General features: G+C 40.1%; 1 protein-coding gene across 1 annotated transcript in view; it reads left to right on the forward strand.

Moving 5' to 3' along the window:
• The window catches only part of tfip11 (tuftelin interacting protein 11), a 34,734-nt gene extending 15,365 nt beyond the window's left edge, over window positions 1-19,369 (forward strand). The window contains exons 6-13 of the mRNA XM_043715606.1: window positions 1,706-1,864; window positions 5,395-5,898; window positions 6,555-6,661; window positions 11,038-11,206; window positions 13,327-13,570; window positions 16,277-16,419; window positions 16,717-16,882; window positions 18,695-19,369. Coding sequence (XP_043571541.1) covers window positions 1,706-1,864; window positions 5,395-5,898; window positions 6,555-6,661; window positions 11,038-11,206; window positions 13,327-13,570; window positions 16,277-16,419; window positions 16,717-16,882; window positions 18,695-19,050 — 1,848 coding nt within the window. The 3' untranslated portion in view covers window positions 19,051-19,369. The remainder of the gene's footprint in view (window positions 1-1,705; window positions 1,865-5,394; window positions 5,899-6,554; window positions 6,662-11,037; window positions 11,207-13,326; window positions 13,571-16,276; window positions 16,420-16,716; window positions 16,883-18,694) is intronic.
• The last annotated feature ends 235 nt before the right edge of the window (window positions 19,370-19,604 follow it).

Consider the following 19,604-nt stretch of genomic DNA (forward strand, 5'->3'; position numbering starts at 1 on the left):
GTAGTGCTGGAAAAGCACAGCAGGTCAGGCAGCATCTGAGGAGTTGTAGAATTGACGTTTCAGGCAAAAGCTCTTCATCAGGAATGAAGCTATGCGCCGAGGGGATGGTGAGATAAATGGGAGGGGGTTGGGTCTGGGGGAAAGGTAGCTAAGAGTGCAGCAGGCCCCCACCTCCATCTACCTATCGCAGTCTCCCCCACCTCCCATCTACCTATTGCACTCTCTGCTACCTACCTTCCCCCAGCCCCACTCCACACCTATTTATCTCACCACCCCCTCGATTCACAACCTCATTCCTGATGAAGGTGTTTGCTTGAAACATTGATTCTCTGCTCCTCAGATGCTGTCTGACCTGCTGTGCTTTTCCAGCACCACATTCTCGACTAATCTCCAGCATCTGCAGTCCTCACTTTTGCCTTGGGCCAACAAGTGGCAAGTAACATTCGCGCCACACAAATGCCAGATAATGACCATCACCAATAAGAGACCCTTTGACATTTAATAGTTTTACCACCACTGAATTCCCCCACTGTCAACATCCTTGGAGTTACCATTGACCAGAAACTCAACTGGACTCACCACATAATCACAGTGGCGACAAGAGCAGGTCAGCGACTAGGGATACTGCGGCGAGTAGCTCACCTCCTGACACCCCAAAGTCTATCCATCATCTACAAGGCACAAGTCAGGAGTGTGATGGAATACTTCCTACTTGCCTGGATGTGTGCAGCTCCCAACACTCAAGAAGCTTTACACTGTCCAGGACAAAGCAACCCACTTGATTGGCAAACATTCAATCCCTCCACTAGTGGTGCTCAGTAGTAGCAGTGTGTACTATCTACCAGATTCACTGCAGAAATTCACCAAAGATCCTTAGATAGACCCTCCAAACCCATGACCACTTCCATCTAGAAGGACAAGGGCAGCAGGTACTTGGGAACACTTATTTTCTTTTGGCAGGAGAAAAAAAAACCTATATATAACGCTCTTTATGACTTCAAAAGGTAGAAAAACTTGAAATAGTCATCACTATTGTAAAGTCAGAAATAGCGTGGCCAATTTGTGCATAGCTGAAAACCTGCACTTCAGCTTCTGTCAATGTCAGGATGACATTTCCATCCATCTCCACACCTCACCACCTTCCCCAGTTTGATTATCTGCCTCGTGGCACATTTAACAACTGCTTAGTATCTCATTTCCAGATGAATATTAGAGTTCATTGAGTTGGGATATACATGAGTGGATATCTAAGGTTGAAGCCAATTGAAGGCAAATTTCAAAATCTGCTAATAATGAAGAACAGTTAGTATTAAAGGATTGGACACTCTGGAGGCAGGAAACATGTTTCTGCTGATGGGTGAGTCCCGAACCAGAGGACACAGTTTAAAAATAAGGGGTAGGCCATTTAGAACAGAGATGAGGAGAAACTTCTTCACCCAGAGAGTGGTGGGTGTGTGGAATGCTCTGCCCAGAAGGCAGTGGAGGCCCAGTCTCTGGATTCGTTTAAGAAAGAGTTGGATAGAGCTCTCAAGGATAGTGGAATCAAGGGTTATGGAGATAAGGCAGGAACAGGATACTGATTGAAGATGATCAGCCATGATCATAATGAATGGTAGTGCAGGCTCAAAGGGCAGAATGGCCTACTTCTGCACCTGTTGTCTATTGTTTATTAGTATGAAGTGGCTGATTGTCTGTTTCTGTTCAGGAGTTTCAGAAGGAGATGAGCCAGTGGCGGAAGGATCCTGCAGGTGGGAAGAAAAAACCCAAATATACCTTCAAGACTGTTGAAGAGCTTAAAGCAAAAGGAGCATCTGCTTTGGGCAAGAAAATGGCTACACCACAGACGGAGCTCTCACAAGTAAAGGTGCGTGAGAGCAGGCTTTCCTTTCCCCTTTTGTGTCTTTCAGCATTTCCATTTTGAACTCATTAATTCTTGTTGGAAAAGCAGCTCTTGATAATTACAGGACAGAGTGGATTATCATTACACAAATAAAATTGTCCTATCAAGTGAGTTAAACGGCCAGACTGAAACTGCTGGGTTTGAAAATGTTAATGTTTTGGCAGATTTGTCAACCCATATCTAGAAACGTTTAAGTGAGACTTTGTGCCAAAGGTTTCAGAAGCAAATATTTTTTCTTTTCCAATATACCCTTGGTATACTTGGTCTGCCAAGCTGGATATTGATTTCAGCATTCACTATTGAACCTGTGACCTGCTGGCTCATATACTTTGCATGATCTCAGTAGGAAAATTGTGTTTACCTCTGGCTTCTTTCTTCTTTTATGGCACGTGCATAAAGAATATTGGAAGTCATCTGAATAATAATAACTGGGTAAAATTATCATTTCACAGTGCGTAGAGAAAATGCAATGTTTTTCAGGCCATCCATCATAAAACATGCATTTACCAAACTCTTTGGAGGTTTTTTAAACATGTTCCAAATTGTTTCAATGTAGATGCGAAGCCTTCTAACTGTACACTGCAGCATCTTTTCATATCAAACTAGCTTTTGATATTGTCAGTAATACCACAGAAGATCTGCTGCTTTGTTCTCAAAATAAAAAGAACAACATCATAATAATCCTGACATTATATTTCAAAGTGTCAAACATAAAAATAAAAAGCTGTGTTTTTCCCACTAGTTTGTCAATCCACAAACCTCCTCTAAACTACACATTAATGTTATTATACTTCGTATAATCCTTACAGAGTGGAAGCAGGCCATTCAGCACATTGACACTGATCCTCCAAAGAACATTCCACCAAGACCAACTCCTATCCTGATAGCCCTGCATTTCTCATGGCCAATCCACCTAACCTGCACATCTTTAGATTGAGGGAGGAAGCCAGCAGCCACAGGAAACCCTCATGGACATGGGGTGCAATCTCCACACAGACACTCAAGGGTAGAATCAAACCTGGGTCCTTGGTGCTGTGAAGTAGCAATGCTAAGCGCTGAGTCACTGTGCTGCTCCACTTTGAACTACTTATATAATTTCTCCATAGATCATAGTGACAAGCTCTGTCAGCTGAAGGGCAATATATAATTATTGTACTTTAGGTCATAGTGCTTGTGAAATTAGTTGGTACTTAAAACTGAATCAGCTATTTAGTATGTTTGTGTTGTGTTATTTCCAACAATCTGATTGTAGGTAGATCAATATGAATGTTAAGTACAATCATTTTCTCATTTGCAATTCCATAATATATCCTCACGAGCCAGTATTACAGTGCAGCTAATGGAACCTTTAGGCATGCTGCAGTCACAGTTAATTGATATTGTCACTAGCTGTGCCAGCACTGTGATATTTGTAAATAGCAGATGGCATATTTCTGCATATGGTTTTCTGCTTTACTTGAAACTGCAAAAACAGTTTCCCACAATTATTATCAACTAAGTGCGACAGTGCATAGTAATATGCCTCGTGGCTTCCAGAGCTGGACTACTGGATGTATCTGGCTGATCACCCTGCTACGCCTTTTTCATGTCTTATAAAGCACATTAAACCAGAATGGTTCTCCAGCGTGATGATTCATTAGACCTTCCCATTGAGGGCCACCAAACATGTTGCTCTAGCCCACTTTCAGACCTGAGGCATGTGGATTTGTAGATGTCGGCAGATTGGCAGATAACAGCTGGCATTAAGCCTTACTTTCCTGGCATTGGTCCTCTGTCTCATACAAGCATTGAAAAAGAAATTGTTGCCAGTAATAATGTTGGGGGGAGGGGAGTAGAGTAACTGCACGAAGGCTTATGATAGTCTACATGCCAATTGGAAATGAAACTTTGAAAAGGGAACATTGTTAAATATGTCTTTATGGCCCTTGAAATTTTGTTCCAAAATTGTGGCCAGAAACCCTGTTTGTCTCTTTGTTTGAATAGCAATGAATACTGCATTTGCACTTAGTCTAAAGGCTGGAAAATAGTACAGATGTGTTATTGTAACACTTCTGCATCTTTGTTGTATTTGTAATCGAGTTCTTGTTCCAGAAACGTTCCCCCTGTGTTTGTCCATTTGCCCCTTAGCAACATACTTACTATAGAAAATTGGAAAATCTCAGTTCCCTCTTTTTCCCATGCTTGTATATTTATTGACCTGCTGTACATTGGTGGTAATGTTAAGGGAAATGGTTTACATATGCTAGCATGCAAACTGTGTTCCATGGTCTGGATTCCCTATGAAAGTGCCATACATCATCATACTTTTTAATTATCTTTTCCAAAGTTTTCCATTAGGGCTCAGTGTATACATTTTTTCCAGATCACCACTCTCAATAATACCTGCTGCTATTTTCCTGAGCACCTAAAACCCATAAATAGTGGCAGACACGCCATCAGTTAATCTGGTCCTGGTCCTAATCATCTGATTGAAAGATAGTCATTGCAGCAATATACCTTGAAGGAGGAACTAAGGGACCACACAGACATCCCCACACACAATTACCTGGGAATTTAAATTTCTCCTGGGTAATAACCCTGCACTTAACACCTTCTGAAAAGATCCCAGTTCTGAATTAGAGCTGCAGACTTTGGACATTTCAGACTTGCTTAATAACAAAAGAAAACAAGTTAGAGATATTGAAACCTGCTGTAACTCCATGACAGCTGTAAAACTGACAGCACCCCATCTGACATAGGAGAAAGTGAGGACTGCAGATGTTAGAGATCAGAGCTGAAAAATGTGTTGCTGGAAACGCGCAGCAGGTCAGGCAGCATCCAAGGAGCAGGAGAATCGACGTTTCGGGCATAAGCCCTTCTTCAGGAATCCATGAAGAATCCTTCCTGAAATGTCGATTCTTCTGCTCCTTGGATGTTGCCTGACCTGCTGTGCTTTTCCAGCAACACGTTTTTCAGCCCCGCCTGACATAATCTGCTCTGACAACCCTCAACCCAATAGCCCTATACCCGAACTAACCCAGCCACTGGCCCTGGCAACTTTACTGGCCACCTTACCACTCCCACTCACCCACCTAAAACATTATCCCCTCATCCACTTACCTCACACACTTAACTTCTCTCTGTAGCTTATCACAGAGGCTTTAAATCTGAAAATGCACTATGCTGGAAGAGTCATAAATCCATATAAGTTTCTGAAGAAGCTCAAATCTGATGTTTGCGCCTGAATCAGCTATATGGCAGAGTAGAGGGAAAGGCGTGGACTGGAAATCCAATTGTTGTTACCACTCCTCAGGAGATTCAGTCCAATGTTTCCATATTATCAGAAAAAAAAACTAAAACGTCTAGCATGGAGAACATCTAACACATTCCTAAGTAGCCGAATCAGAAAATGTGTGGTTTGAGGTTAAAATTAGTAAAATTTAATTTCTAAATGAGTTAATGACTGATTGATATTGAGCCGTTGTGAAAAACTAACTGCTTAATTTATCATATAGGTTATAGACATGACAGGAAAGGAGCAGAAAGTCTATTACAGTTACAGCCAGATGAACCAGAAGCATGATATTCCTGATGACACACAGTCTCCAGTTAAAGATGCAAAGTCAGAAGGCTTTTCTCTCCCTGAGCTGGAACACAATCTGCAACTGCTCATTGAAATGACCGAGCAGGAGATCATCCAGAATGACCGTCAGCTGCAGTATGAGAGGGACATGGTTGTTAACCTCTCCCATGAGAATGAGAAGCTGTCTGAAATCCTTGCCCATGAGGATAAGATCATAGACAAGCTCAGCAGCATCTTGCAGATTGTGGAGGACTGCGAGAAGAGACTGCAGCCCAACTGTGAAAATCCACTGACCCTGGAGGAGTGTGCAAAAATTTTTGAAATGCTCCAGGAGAAATATTTTGAGGAATACAAGATGTTTGACTTAGCAGAACTCTCCATTGCCATAGTATTTCCACTGCTGAAAGAATTCTTTAAGACATGGAATCCTTTGCAGGTGAGGTCTACCCCTGCAAAAGTGAGTAGTTGTGGTTCCCATTATTCTGCGTCATTGGTTGAGGTGTCAGTGCCTATTGGATAATAAAAGAGAGAAATCAGTCACATGTCTGATGGTTTTCCAGGATCTCTTGGTGGAAGGTGTATACACATTGATGATGAATAAAGACAGAATCCAGGGTTGGAAAACTTGACAACATTCACTGTGAAGATTCACACACACAAAAAACGCTAAATGAGGGAACAGAGGAATGCCATTATCTATGCATCCATGCAGGATCCAGTACATTTCCAAATATTATGAATATTAGACTGAATATGTTAAATTCTGTTCTATACCTTTGCACCCCTTGAGCATTTGCTAATGCATTCAAAATTATTTCTAGACCCTAGGGTTAGTTGGAACGAAAGTATGGTCAGACACCAGATTATAGTCCAACAGGTTTACTTGAAATCACAAGTTTTTTGAGCCCTGATCCTTTGTCAGGTGAAGTGAACTCTAGTAGGAAGGTAATGCAGCATACTGTACCTGACTTGTATGGGATTCTTTTGAAATAGTAATGGTAGAAATTAAGAGAAAGGTCTGTCATATTGGTGAACTGGGTACAGTTGGGAAAAAAGGAGAGGTAATCAGCTTAACGACTTGTCTTCATTTAGGATAACACGTATGGTTTAGATGTCATGTCTAAATGGAGGAAACTTCTAGAACGAGATCAGCTGCAGCATGGAGGATGTGACATGTTGTCGTTGGACCCTTACCACAGGTAAAACGAATAATTCAAAATTTACTTTGACACTTAGAAGTACTGACAAATATCCAGGTGGTGAAGATGGACCAAACTTCTCAAATTCTTCAGACAGTTGAAGACACTTCTAAAGTAAGAATCAGAAGATGAATAGTTCCTCAAAGTTAGCACATTCAAATGTTCCCGATTTGATTCTCTGCTCGATTCTCAATTCGGCTGTTGCAATTGATTTCCATGTTTTAAAGCCAAGGAACTAAAACTAAAAGCAGCTGTGACTTCTAGTTTTATAAAGACATATTGAAAATTCCATCAGTTAAGGACAGGATGGAGCTTCACTGTGATCCCCATTAAGTTCAAATAACTTACCTGTAATAGGCAACACACATTGAGAGTAGTGGTTTGTACAAGGTATTAGAGAAGCCATTCTTTAATTTGGCAAAAAAACAAAGAACAGTAGATAATGGAGATTTGAAACAAAAGCAGAAATTGCTGGAGGAACTCATCAGGTTTGGCAGCATCTGTGGAGGGAAATCAGAGTTCATATTTTGGGTCCAGTGACACTGGTCAATTCTGAAGAATTGGACCCAGCATCCTGAATCTGCTTTCTGGAGGGAAGGCAGAATCTGGAGGGAAAGCAGATTCAGGATGCTGGGTCCAATTCTTCAGAATTGAGCAGTGTCACTGGACCCAAAATATGAACTCTGATTTCCCTCCACATATGCTCCCAGACCTGCTGAGTTTCTTCAGGAATTTACGTTTTTGATTATGATTTGGCACTTAGTTCAATGTTTTTCACTTGTGTTCACATCAAAAAGATAGTTTCCATCAGCATACTGAATTCAGAAAGCAGAAACTGCAGCATTATCTGTGATATAGTACTGCAGAACAAATACTTGTCTATTTTCCTGTCTGCTATGAAAAGCAATAAATAGCATAACATCAGATTGTTAGGTTCAGGATAAATTTAACAGATTCCTTTACATTATGTTGCACAGAATGAGAAAGTCATAAATACTTTTATCATCGTTTCAAATTACTTCAGAGCATGAACCAGTCTGAAGCTGTTGTATTCCTATTCAGTAGCTTTGATTGAGCCCTTTCTGGATGTTAAATGGAAGATAATTCGAGTGAACATTTCTTCAGCTCCTTGTAGCTCAGGCAGGACAAAGCATTGAACTAAATGACACTGTTAGATTTGAAAATTAACTTTGCCACCCTTCTTTAATATAAAAGGAGGCCCTAATTGGATATCAGTTGAGGAATTGAGTGTGAGCTGTAAGTCAGTTCTTCTGTAAAGCGATGGTTGTGTTCTTGTGTAACCCGCATTATAGAAAAATCAAGCTTTAGAAACAGCGCTTTAAGTGTTGGCGATGTAATTGTGTTATATCCAACACATTTTAAAAGTTCGCGTTTTAGAAACAACGTCCCCTTTTCATCAATCGCGTTACAGCACATTTGCATTGAAGAAATGTGCAATATAGCAAAACAACCTGTATATTCTGTTTTTAAAATTGTTTATTGCCTGTCAGTGCTCTCAATGCGTAAGATTGATCAAAGCTTCCTTGCTGATACGGCCGTTTAAAATCTAATGAAATAGCTTGCAAGACTGTAAACTTAAATATTAAGCAATTGAAGCCACACCTGTTGACTTCTGCTTGAAGGGTTAACTGCCAGATATGAATTATTACTTAGATGACCAACACTTTGATTAAAGTTTGGATCTCAGCATATACACAGGTAGGTGTCCTTAATATTATAGAATGTCCTCGAAGAATCAAGGTTAAAGCCTGTTTAATCAGAACTAAGAAATGTTAGAGGTAGCATTACATTACAAGCTGTATTCTTTAGGTTAAATAAACTGGTAGGAAATATACACAGAACAATTTTCAGGGGAATTACTGAGAGTTGCAAACTCTATGGAGTAAATACAGTGAGGGACTTAATAATGTGAAGTGGGATAGTAATAGAATGAAGAGCAGAAAAGATAAGAGCTTCTAAAATTTGAACAGAATAATTTTCAACATTGTTATGTTTCCAGTCCAACAAGGAAAGAAGCCTTGCTGGTTCTGGTTCTGTGAAATGAAGCAAGACAAAGGATTGTAGTGGAGTATTTAGAGGACATGACCATAGTATCATAAGGTTCAGGTTCCCAATGGAAAAGGACAACAAACATTCCAGAGTAAAACTAATAAATGGGAGGATGGCCAGTTTCATTGTGGTGAGAGCAAATATGACCTACGTAAATTATAATCAAAGATTGGCAAGCAGAACTGTAATTGAACAGTGGGCAGCTTTTGAAGAGGAGATTGTTCAAATGCAATTGAGGTACTTTCTCAAGAAGAATAAAAGTACAAAAAACAAATCTAGAGCTCTCTGGTTGGTGAAAGAAATGAATGATAAGATGAAACAGAAAAGTGTCATTGTTGTGAGACCCATAATACAAGTCAGAACCAGGCTGGATAGAGAAAGATTTAGATTTTATTGTCATTCAAAGTTTGTGAGAAGATTTGTAGCTCGGGCGCTCATTGTTGTGGTTCTGTTCGCCGAGCTGGGAATTTGTGTTGCAGATGTTTCGTCCCCTGTCTAAGTGACATCCTCAGTGCTTGGGAGCCTCCTGTGAAGCGCTTCAGTGATCTTTCCTCCGGCATTTGTAGTGGTTTGAATCTGCCGCTTCCAGTTGTCACTTCCAGCTGTCCGTTGCAGTGGTCGGTATATTGGGTCCAGGTCGATGTGCTTATTGATTGAATCTGTGGATGAGTGCCATGCCTCTAGGAATTCCCTGGCTGTTCTCTGTTTGGCTTGTCCTATAATAGTAGTGTTGTCCCAGTCATGTTGCTTGTCATCTGCATGTGTGGCTACTAAGGATAGCTGGTCGTGTCGTTTCGTGGCTAGTTGGTGTTCATGGATTCGGATTGTTAGCTGTCTTCTGTTTGTCCTATGTAGTGTTTTGTGCAGTCCTTGCAACACAAATTTTATTGTCATGTGTATTCAAGTACAGGGGTGCAGTGAAAAGTCTCTAACGTCACCTCATGGCACTGTCTTAGGTACAAAGGTACCGAAGTATGAAAAGCTCAGATACCAAGTAGTAAAATAAACAAAATTTAAGTGTCACATTACAGATCTTCATAGAATAAATAGAAAAATAAAGAAATAAGGTAACAGTTAACATTAAAATTCTGAGTTAGTCTGAAAGTTAGGATCATAGAATCCCTACAGTATGGAAGTAAGCCATTTGGCCCATCGAGTCCACACCGACCCTCCGAAGAGCATCCCACCCATGCCCTGTAACTCTACATTTCCCATGGCTAGTCCACCTAGCCTGCACATCCCTGGACTTTATCAGTAATTTAGCATGGCCAATCCACCTAACTTGCACAATTTTTGGATTGTGGGAGGAAACCAGAGTACCTGGATGTCACACACGCAGACATGGGCTGAATGTGCAAACTCCACACAGACACAAGGCTGGAATTGAACTGAGGTCCCTGACGCTGTGAGGCAGCAGTGCTAATCACTGTGCCACTCCAAATTCTGAGAGAAAGCGTAAAAAGAAATAAGCAGAGCAAAGAGTCTTCTATCGGTATGTAAGTTATAAAAGGGCAGTAAAAGAAGGATGGATTACGGATCAAAAAAGCAGTTTTGGGTATGGAAGCAGAAATATGAAATATTATTATATGATTACTTTGCATCCTCTACCAAAGAAAAAGATCTGATGAAGATGTAGTGAAAGATGAGAATGTTGAGACCCTGGATAAGTTAAAAGTCAGTGAATGGTAGTTATTAGGAAGACTAGCCATATTTAGAAGTTAATAAGTCATCAGGACTGGTCTCTGTGAACTCAGTCTTTCATTGCATTGAGAGTTGTTTCAAAATTGTTCAACATAAAACCAGAATTATGTCTTTTGAATATTGTTGAAAAACGAGAAGCTTGAAGCTATCCTCAATACCCTTTACCTGGTTGTATAAATTATTGTTTTTGTTTGAAATTTAACATTCTTATATTTGCCTAGATAAGTGCAAGACCAAAAGCTTTGACAACATGCTCACTTTTCAGTAAAATTCAAATTATTTCTCTATTCTACACCTGATTAAAATAGCTTTCATCGCACAAATATTAAATATCTCCATATGTGGATCGATGGCTGGTTGTGCTTAATAACTCTTGTAAAGCACTCTGAAGTGCTTCATTACATGAAAGGTATGGTATATAAATATATATTGTTGTGTGTCAGAGAAAGAAGAATGTGAGCGGAATGGAGGTAAAATGGCAGTCATTGACAAAAGCTTCAATAAATTGTGTCTATTTTATACAATGGACAGTGCTTTGGAAATGTGATATTTGGCCTGAATAAGCATTTCCAATTTCCTACTATTCTTTCTCTGTGCATTCACAGGTTGATGTGGGAGGTATGGATGCCATGTGTCCGTAATGTTGTATCCCAGTGGCTGCCCCGGAATTGTGCTCCAATGGTGGATTTCTTGGAGAACTGGATGCCTGCAGTACCTCTCTGGATATTGGACAATATTCTTGAACAGCTGATTTTTCCCAAGTTGCAGCGTGAGGTAGGAACCTCTTGTTACTGTTAGCGATAAGTGAGAGAGTCATGCAGGCTGATATGTACTGCTGATTGCCAGAACCTAAAAGGTTGCATATAGCATCTTATTAACTTCACAAGGCACCTTTGAATAAGGACTTTTAACTTCCAAAGTGCTCATTGAGTTTAGCAAAGAAAAAATTGCAAGAAACAAAGAAGTTGACATCTTGAAAATGTCATATTACAGAGGAGGAAGTGCTAAATGTCTTGAAACACAAAAAAGTGGAGAAGTCCCCAGGACCTGATCAGGTGTACCGTAGAACTCTGTGGGAAGCTAGGGAAGTGATTGCTGGGCCCCTTGCTGAGATATTTGTATCATTGATAGTCACAGGTTAGGTGCCGGAAGACTGGACATTGGCTAACTATTTAAGAAGGGTGGTAAGGACAAGCCAGGGAACTATAGACCAGTGAACCTGATGGTGGTGGTGGGCAAATTGTTGGAGGGAATCCTGAGGGACAGTATGTACATGCATTAGGAAAGGCACAGACTGATTGGGGATAGTCAACATGGCTTTGTATGTGGGAAATCATATCTCACAAACTTGATTGAGTTTTTTGAAGAAGTAATAAAGAGGATTGATGAGGCAGAGCTGTGGACATGATCTTTATGGACTTCAGTAAGATGTTCGACAAGGTTCTCCATGGGAGACTGGTTAGCAAGGTTAGATCTCACGGAATACAGGGAGAACTGGCCATTTGGATACACAACTGGTAACTGCAGGGTTGTTTTTCAGACTGGAGGCCTGTGACCAGTGGAGTGCCACAAGGGTCGGTGCTAGGTCCACTATTTTTCGTCATTTAAGTAAATGATTTGGATGTGAGCATAACAGGTAACGTTAATAAGTTTGCAGATGACACCAAAATTGGAGGTGTAGTGGACAGCAAAGAAGGTTACCTCAGATTACAATAGGATCTTGATCAGATAGGTCAATGGGTTGAGAAGTGGCAGATGGAGTTTAATTTAGATAAATGTGAGGTGCTGCATTTTGGGAAAGCAAATCTTAGCAGGATTAATACACTTAATGGTAAGGGCCTGGGGAATGTTGCTGAACAGAGAAACTTTGGAGTGCAGGTTCATAGCTTCTCGAAAGTGGAGTCACAGGTGGATAGGATAGTGAAGAAGGCATTTGGTATGCTTTCCTTTATTTGTCAGAGTATTGAGTACAGGTGTTGGGAGGTCATGTTGCAGCTGTAAAGGTCATTGGTTAGGCCACTGTTGGAATATTGCGTGCAACTCCTTCCTGTCTGAAAATGTTGTGAAACTTGAAAGGGTTCAGCAAAGATTTACAAGGATGTTGCCAGAGTTGGAGGATTTGAGCTATAGGGAGAGGTTGAATAGGCTGAGGCTGTTTTTGCTGAAGTTTATAGAGGTTTATAAAATCATGAGGAGCATGGACAGGGTAGATAGACAAGGTCTTTTCCTGGGGTGAGGAAGTCCAGGTCTAGAGGGCATAGGTTTAGGATGAGAGGGGAAAGATATAAAAGAAATCTAAGGGGCAACTTTTTCACAGAGGGTGGTACGAGTACGGAATGAGCTGCCAGAGGAAGTGGTGGAGGCTAGTACGTTTGCAACATTTAAAAGGCATCTGGATGGGTATATGAATAGGAAGGGTTTGGAGGGATATGGGCTGAGTTCTGGCAGGTGGGACTAGATCGTTTTGGGATATCTGGTCGGCATGGACGAGTTTGACTGAAGAGTCTATTTCCACGCTGTACATCTCTATGACTCTTAAGAATGAAAAGAAAACGAATAGGAGTCCAGGTGGAATAGAAAGTAATAGTCGGGGTTGAAACATCCAAATTTGAAGCAATCAAAATTTAAATATGAATAATAGAAGGAAAACAGAACAGATGAGAACGAAGGAAAATCAGGGTAGAAAAAGTCAAGAAGGCTCTGTCTTGATCAGCAAGTTGTCAAAGAGATGGCCTTATTTCAACAACCAGCTTTGCCAAGAAACCAATAGAAAAATGGGTATTGTAAAACAATTAACCTCATCACCATTGGAAGAGCTTTCACACAATCATCATGAAAAAGAAAAGCTCAAGAATATATATGATTTCTTCATTAACACAAACTTATTTTTTCAGGTTGAGAACTGGAATCCACTGACGGACACAGTCCCAATCCATGCCTGGATTCACCCCTGGCTTCCATTGATGCAGATGCGCCTGGAGCCTCTGTATTCGCCAATCCGCAACAAGCTTTCCAATGCATTGCAGAAATGGCATCCCAGTGACTCGTCTGCAAAACTGATCCTATTGCCATGGAAAAATGTGTTCACACCAGGATCCTGGGACGCCTTCATGCAGAAAAATATTGTTCCAAAGTTAGGTGAGAAAGTACTTAAGCATAAATTATATTGCAACTGAAACAAGTATCTCACTTCTATCAAGTGCTTGGTAGTATAAAATTCCACAAGAGCCAATCAGCCTTCAGCCCCGAGTCAAGTTTACTGGTGTTCATATGGGATCCAATTTGAGTTATAGCAGGTTAATTAATTTAAAGGGAACATCACCATCAACTTATTTTCTTTTCTGTCCTGTCCCTTGAACTGCAACAATGTATTTACCGTTAAATGTAAATAAAACAATAAACTGCAGATGCTGGAGATCTGAAACAAATGCAGAAATTGCTGGAGAAACCCGACAGGTCTAGAGAAAAACAAAGGTAATGTTTCATGTCCAGTGACCCTTAATCATCAAATGTTGTTAGGGAGAGAACGGAGTGGGAATACAGGTTGATTTTGTTTGCCCCAACTTAGGGGTGTGGTGTGGCCAATAATCCCTTAATATCTTTTGTATACAAACATATCTCTTTAAATACCTTTTATTAATTTTCAATGATAGCATTTGTTTCAAATTGTCACAATACTTTTTTTTGTAAAGTAGTTATTCTTTGATTCACTATTGACTTCTTATTAACATTGTTGATCTTTTGTTTTGAATTCCCTTACCAGAGGAAAGAGTTGTTCCAATATATCAAATTAAATTTCTTCTTATTTCAAACATTTTGGTGAGAACAACCCTTAAGTTCCTTAATTCAAGGCAAACCAGTTTAGCCCAGTCTTTCATGATAGTTTAGCATTGATATTATTGTAGTTAGTAACCATTGGACATTCGCAAAGCCAACATACCCTTTCCAGGATGTGATAACTAAAATTCATGTTAAGTTTAAATGAGGACTGACCATAAAATATGGTTTTCTTTTTTTTTTGAACAATGCACGGCATATGTTTAGTCTTTCTTATCACTGGTGCAACCCAAACGGAGTTTGTGAGATTATGCCACTTAGTAGTGTTGATGACCCCTACCATTGCTGTGATGATAATCAAGTATAGACTGATAGGGAAATAATTTACTGTGTTGAACTTGTCTTGCTTTTTGGGGCAGGACATACATGAATAGTTTTGGGGCAGGACATACATGAATAGGTAAATGCCAGTGTTGTACCTGTAATAGAATAGCTTGCACCGGTATGTGGATTGTACTAGAGTATAATTTGTCAATGTTATTGTTAGGGCCCATAGCCTTTTGCAAGATCTAGTACCTTCAGTCATTTCTTGATACCAAGTGGAGTGAATCAAGTTGGCTGAAAACTAACATCTATGAAGTTCAGGACTTCAGGTGGAGCTGTATCATCCACTCCTGGTCAATCTCCCACCTAACACCCAGCATAAGTTTGAGTTTCTTCAAATCTCTGCTGCCTGTATCCTAACTCACAGCAAGATCTGTTTCCATACCAGCCTGTGCATCCTGGTCTGCAATGCCTCATTTTAAAATTGTCATTGTTGTTTTCAAAGCCTTTCATATCCTGTCCATCCTTGTATCTTTAACTCCTGTAACCTGACAGCCCATCAAGATATCGGTGTTCCTCCAATTCTGGTCTCTTATGCATTTCCTTAACATTGGTGGGCATGTCTCCAGTTGCCTGGGTGGTGAGCTGTGGAATTCCTCCCTAAGTGTTTCTGCCTTTTTCTCTTTCTGTAAATTATTTGTTAAAATCATCATCTTCAACCAAGCCATCAAATATCCACGTATATGGTTCTCTATTTTTGATTGCTGCTACATTGAAGATCTTTCAATCTTTTAACTAAATCATAAGAGTTATATAAATGCAAGTTGTTACATATTCAATTTCCTTTTGCAAATTAGTTTTGGATCTACTTCTGGGCACTGCAGTTAAAATCATAACCACACACTTCATGAAACAAAAAGTCTCTTCATCTGCACTCTGGCTCTTTTGCCGATTAGCTTAAATCTGTGTAATCTGGTTACTGACTCGTCTGCCAGTGACAGCAATCTCTATTTCTGGTTTGTTCAAATTAATGTGAGGATCCCATGTTTCCTGTTGGGTCGAAGAAATTTTGCTTTAGGAAACTATCTGCATGTATCTCTATTAATTTGTCATCACTCATCAGCATTCCTTGTAACTAATTGATATTTTAGAAGTGCTTTAGTAAGACTCTACCTTGAATTAATTTAATATTTTTTTTAATTTCTAAACTTTTAAAAAAATGTTTCATTGCTGGGGTGTGAGTATTATTAGTGAGCTTAATGTTCATTGCTGGTGCCTAGTTGCCCTGATAATGCCAGGGTAGACTATCTTCTAGAATTTTGATTCCACTGAGTGGTTTGCTCAATGAATTCAGGGAGCATTTAGTAGTCAAGAGGTATAGTTAGTAAGTTTGCAGGTGACACCAAATGTAGGACTTGTCACATACAGATGAAAACAAATATGGTTGGCATATTTGATGGTTTCTGTGAACTAGTTGGGTTTTTGAACAGTCTGACTCCACCATGGTCACTTTTAGTAATACCAACTTTTTATGGCTGATCTGTTCTGTATGTGTGTTGTCGTTTCATCTAAATATACAATTTTGCAATTAGTCTTCAATAATCTCTGACAAAAATAAACTACACAAGAAAATATAAGATGATTATGAAGATAAGTGCCTGCAATTCAAAATTTGGCACTCAGCAGTTGTAGCTAATTCCTGATGGTGCTATGTTTTAATATGTTTGTTTCTGTCCATGACAGGGATGTGTTTGACGGAGTTTGTGATTAATCCTCACCAACAACACATGGACACGTTCCATTGGGTGATGGACTGGGAGGACATGATCTCAGCTTCCAGCCTCATAGGATTGCTTGAGAAAAACTTTTTCCCAAAGTGGTTACAGGTGAGTTTGCAAGCCTTAATGATTGAACATCAGTTAAATTTCTGCTTACCACTGGCTCAGTGATTACAAAATTTGGCAGCAAGGTAGTTGTGCTGCACGTTGTTTGCTGATGATTGAATGAAGGAGGAGGATTGATCTATGAGAGTAGAAGCATGAAGCTGTTTATGCAATACAGGTACATTGTTATATAATCGTGTAGTTTTGTATTCAACTTTTCTTATAGTACCTAATGCAATTTATCAATTTTGTGATCTTTATTCTCCTTTGTGTTCCAAATTACCTTTCCTTCCTGTCTAGGTGCTGTGTTCTTGGCTGAGTAATAGTCCCAATTATGAAGAGGTCACTAAATGGTATTTGGGATGGAAGTCCATGTTTTCTGACCAGGTATTGGCCCACCCCACAATCAAGGAGAAGTTCAATGAAGCTCTGGACATTATGAACCGGGCTGTCACCTCCACAGTTGGTAAGTAATTCAGTTTTATTTCTCCTGAATACTCTTTAAAAGATGATGGTAGCAAGAGCATGTATTTGGGAAGGGAAAGGAAGAGAAATGAAAATGACTGATAAGAAAAAGGAAAAATATTACCAGTTGTAGCAAAGAGTTCCGGAAAGGAAGAGCAAGGATTTGAAAGGGGTACTGTAGAATATTCAAAGTCACAGTGATGGAATGTCCAATGCACTTTGTGACAACCAGTTTGTCCTCAGAAGGTCCCATAAGCAAGAATAAGATATATGACCTGACAAATCTATGGTTAAACCTTTTAATTATTTTAAAATGCATCATTAACACTTTTGAAAGCATTGAACCAACTTAAAGGCTCAGATCAAATTTGAAATCTGGATTTTCTTCATGAGAAGATGGGATTTTCTGGAGGGATTTCTTACAGTAGCTGAAGAGCTCCCTATAATCATAAAACCACAGCCCTACTGCCACAGGTACAGTGCTATCATAAGGTTCAGAAACCACCACTACCTTACCTGCATTATCCCTCCCAGTGCTGTTGAAAACAATTTTCAACATGTTACTTACCCACTCCTCAATACAGCAATACGTTGTAGCAGCATCCTGTAACTGGCTTAAAGGTAGAAGACAGAGGGTGGTGGTGGAGGGTTGTTTTTCAGACTGGAGGCCTGTGACCATTGGAGTGCCACAAGGATCGGTGTTGGGTCCTCTACTTTTTGTCATTTGTATAAATGATTTGGATGTGAGCATAAGAGGTACAGTTAGTAAGTTTGCAGGTGACACCAAAATTGGAGGTGTAGTGGGCAGCGAAGAGGGTTACCTCAGATTACAACGGGATCTTGATAAGATGGGCCAATGGGCTGAGAAGTGGCAGATGGAGTTTAATTTAGATAAATGTGAGGTGCTGCACTTTGGGAAAGCAAACCTTAGCAGGACTTATACATTTAATGGTAAAGTCCTCAGGAGTGTTGCTGAACAAAAAGACTTGGAGTGCAGGTTCATTGCTCCAAAGCACTTCAGCCTCAAATCTGTTTTGACACATTGCCTTACTTAATTATTGAAACATAGTGTTTCATGAAGATTTATGACTACTGTACAATTGGACATATTACTGCCTTTCCCTGATTTAAAGGATAGCCTGGAGAGTTCAACAATCCTATTTTGTTTGTAAAGGTCTCGGCCTTGAAAAGTATGCTTGTGAAATTTGGTTAATTTCTGAGCTCAGTCAAGCTTGGCTTGGAAAGGGTGGACGCTAGGAAATTGTTTCCGTTAGGCGAGGAGACTAGGACCCGTGGACGCAGCCTTAGAATTAGAGGGGGTAAATTCAGAACAGAAATGTGGAGACATTTCTTCAGCCAGAGAGTGGTGGGCCTGTGGAATTCATTGCCACGGAGTGCAGTGGAGGCCGGGACGCTAAATGTCTTCAAGGCAGAGATTGATAAATTCTTGATGTCACAAGGAATTAAGGGCTATGGGGAGAATGCGAGTAAGTGGAGTTGAAATGCCCATCAGCCATGATTGAATGGCGGAGTGGACTCGATGGGCCGAATGGCCTTACTTCCACTCCTATGTCTTATGGTCTTAAGCGATATCAAATCTGTATTCTTGCACTGTTCATTTCAATGTAATTCCCAGTTACTTATTCCAAAGCTTTGTTAGCCCCCAAATGAAAGTTAAAACCTTCCTGTGACTTATCACTTTCAAATTGAATGGGCATGCCCTGATATGTAAACTCGTCATAATATACAACTGGCAATTTTGTTATTCCCTGGATCTAGAATTACAAGCTTTTCTTCTTCAATTTTTAAACAGGTGGTTACATGCAGCCAGGAGCTCGGGAGAACATTGCCTATCTTACCCACACAGAGCGCCGGAGAGACTTTCAGTACGAGGCAATGCAGGAGCGCCGTGAGGCGGAGAATCTGGCACACCGTGGCATTGGGGTCAGCTCTGCCTCCATACCAATGAACTTCAAAGACTTGATCCAGGCAAAGGCTGAAGAGCACAATATTGTCTTCATGCCCTTGATGGGGAAACGTCATGAGGGCAAACAGCTCTACACCTTTGGTCGGATAGTTATTTACATTGACAGAGGGGTTGTATTTGTGCAGGGGGAGAAAACCTGGGTGCCAACATCACTTCAGAGCCTCATTGACATGGCTAAATAATAGACAAACAGGAGCTGCAGCAATCTGTTGTACTGTTTCATTCCAGCGTCCAAAGTTATACAAGAGGACTCCTGCAGTTTATCTAAGCATAAGGTTGGTGATGACTGGGAAGAGACTTTTGCAGTGTGAAGAGATCTTCAACATTCTTGGTTTATCTGGTTCGTAGTGTTCAAATGAAATCTTTACTCAATGACTGATTCTAACATTTGATTCTTTGGGAGTTTCACCATGTTACCTGTGTATTTTTTTTAAACATGTAACACTTCCTGTTTATTCTATTGCATTTTATTTATTAGCAATAAACCTAGAATTCTGGTTTCATAAGTTTCAATGTTCATATTTTAATCAAAATATGATGATCAGATGTGAAACTGATACAGATCAATCAGCCAGAGCGTGTTATTGTTGGAAACAATAAAGTGAAGAATTCTATTGAAGTGGACCACAATACACTGATGACCATCCCCATCTAATTTCAGGAGTCATGCTCACTACAACAATGTTGCTATCTGTTATTTGAGGATAAACTTGTTCTGCTTTTCTGTATTTGCTCT

The sequence above is a fragment of the Chiloscyllium plagiosum genome, chromosome 25, assembly GCF_004010195.1.
Source record: "Chiloscyllium plagiosum isolate BGI_BamShark_2017 chromosome 25, ASM401019v2, whole genome shotgun sequence".
In the NCBI taxonomy this organism is placed as follows: Eukaryota; Metazoa; Chordata; class Chondrichthyes; order Orectolobiformes; family Hemiscylliidae; genus Chiloscyllium; species Chiloscyllium plagiosum.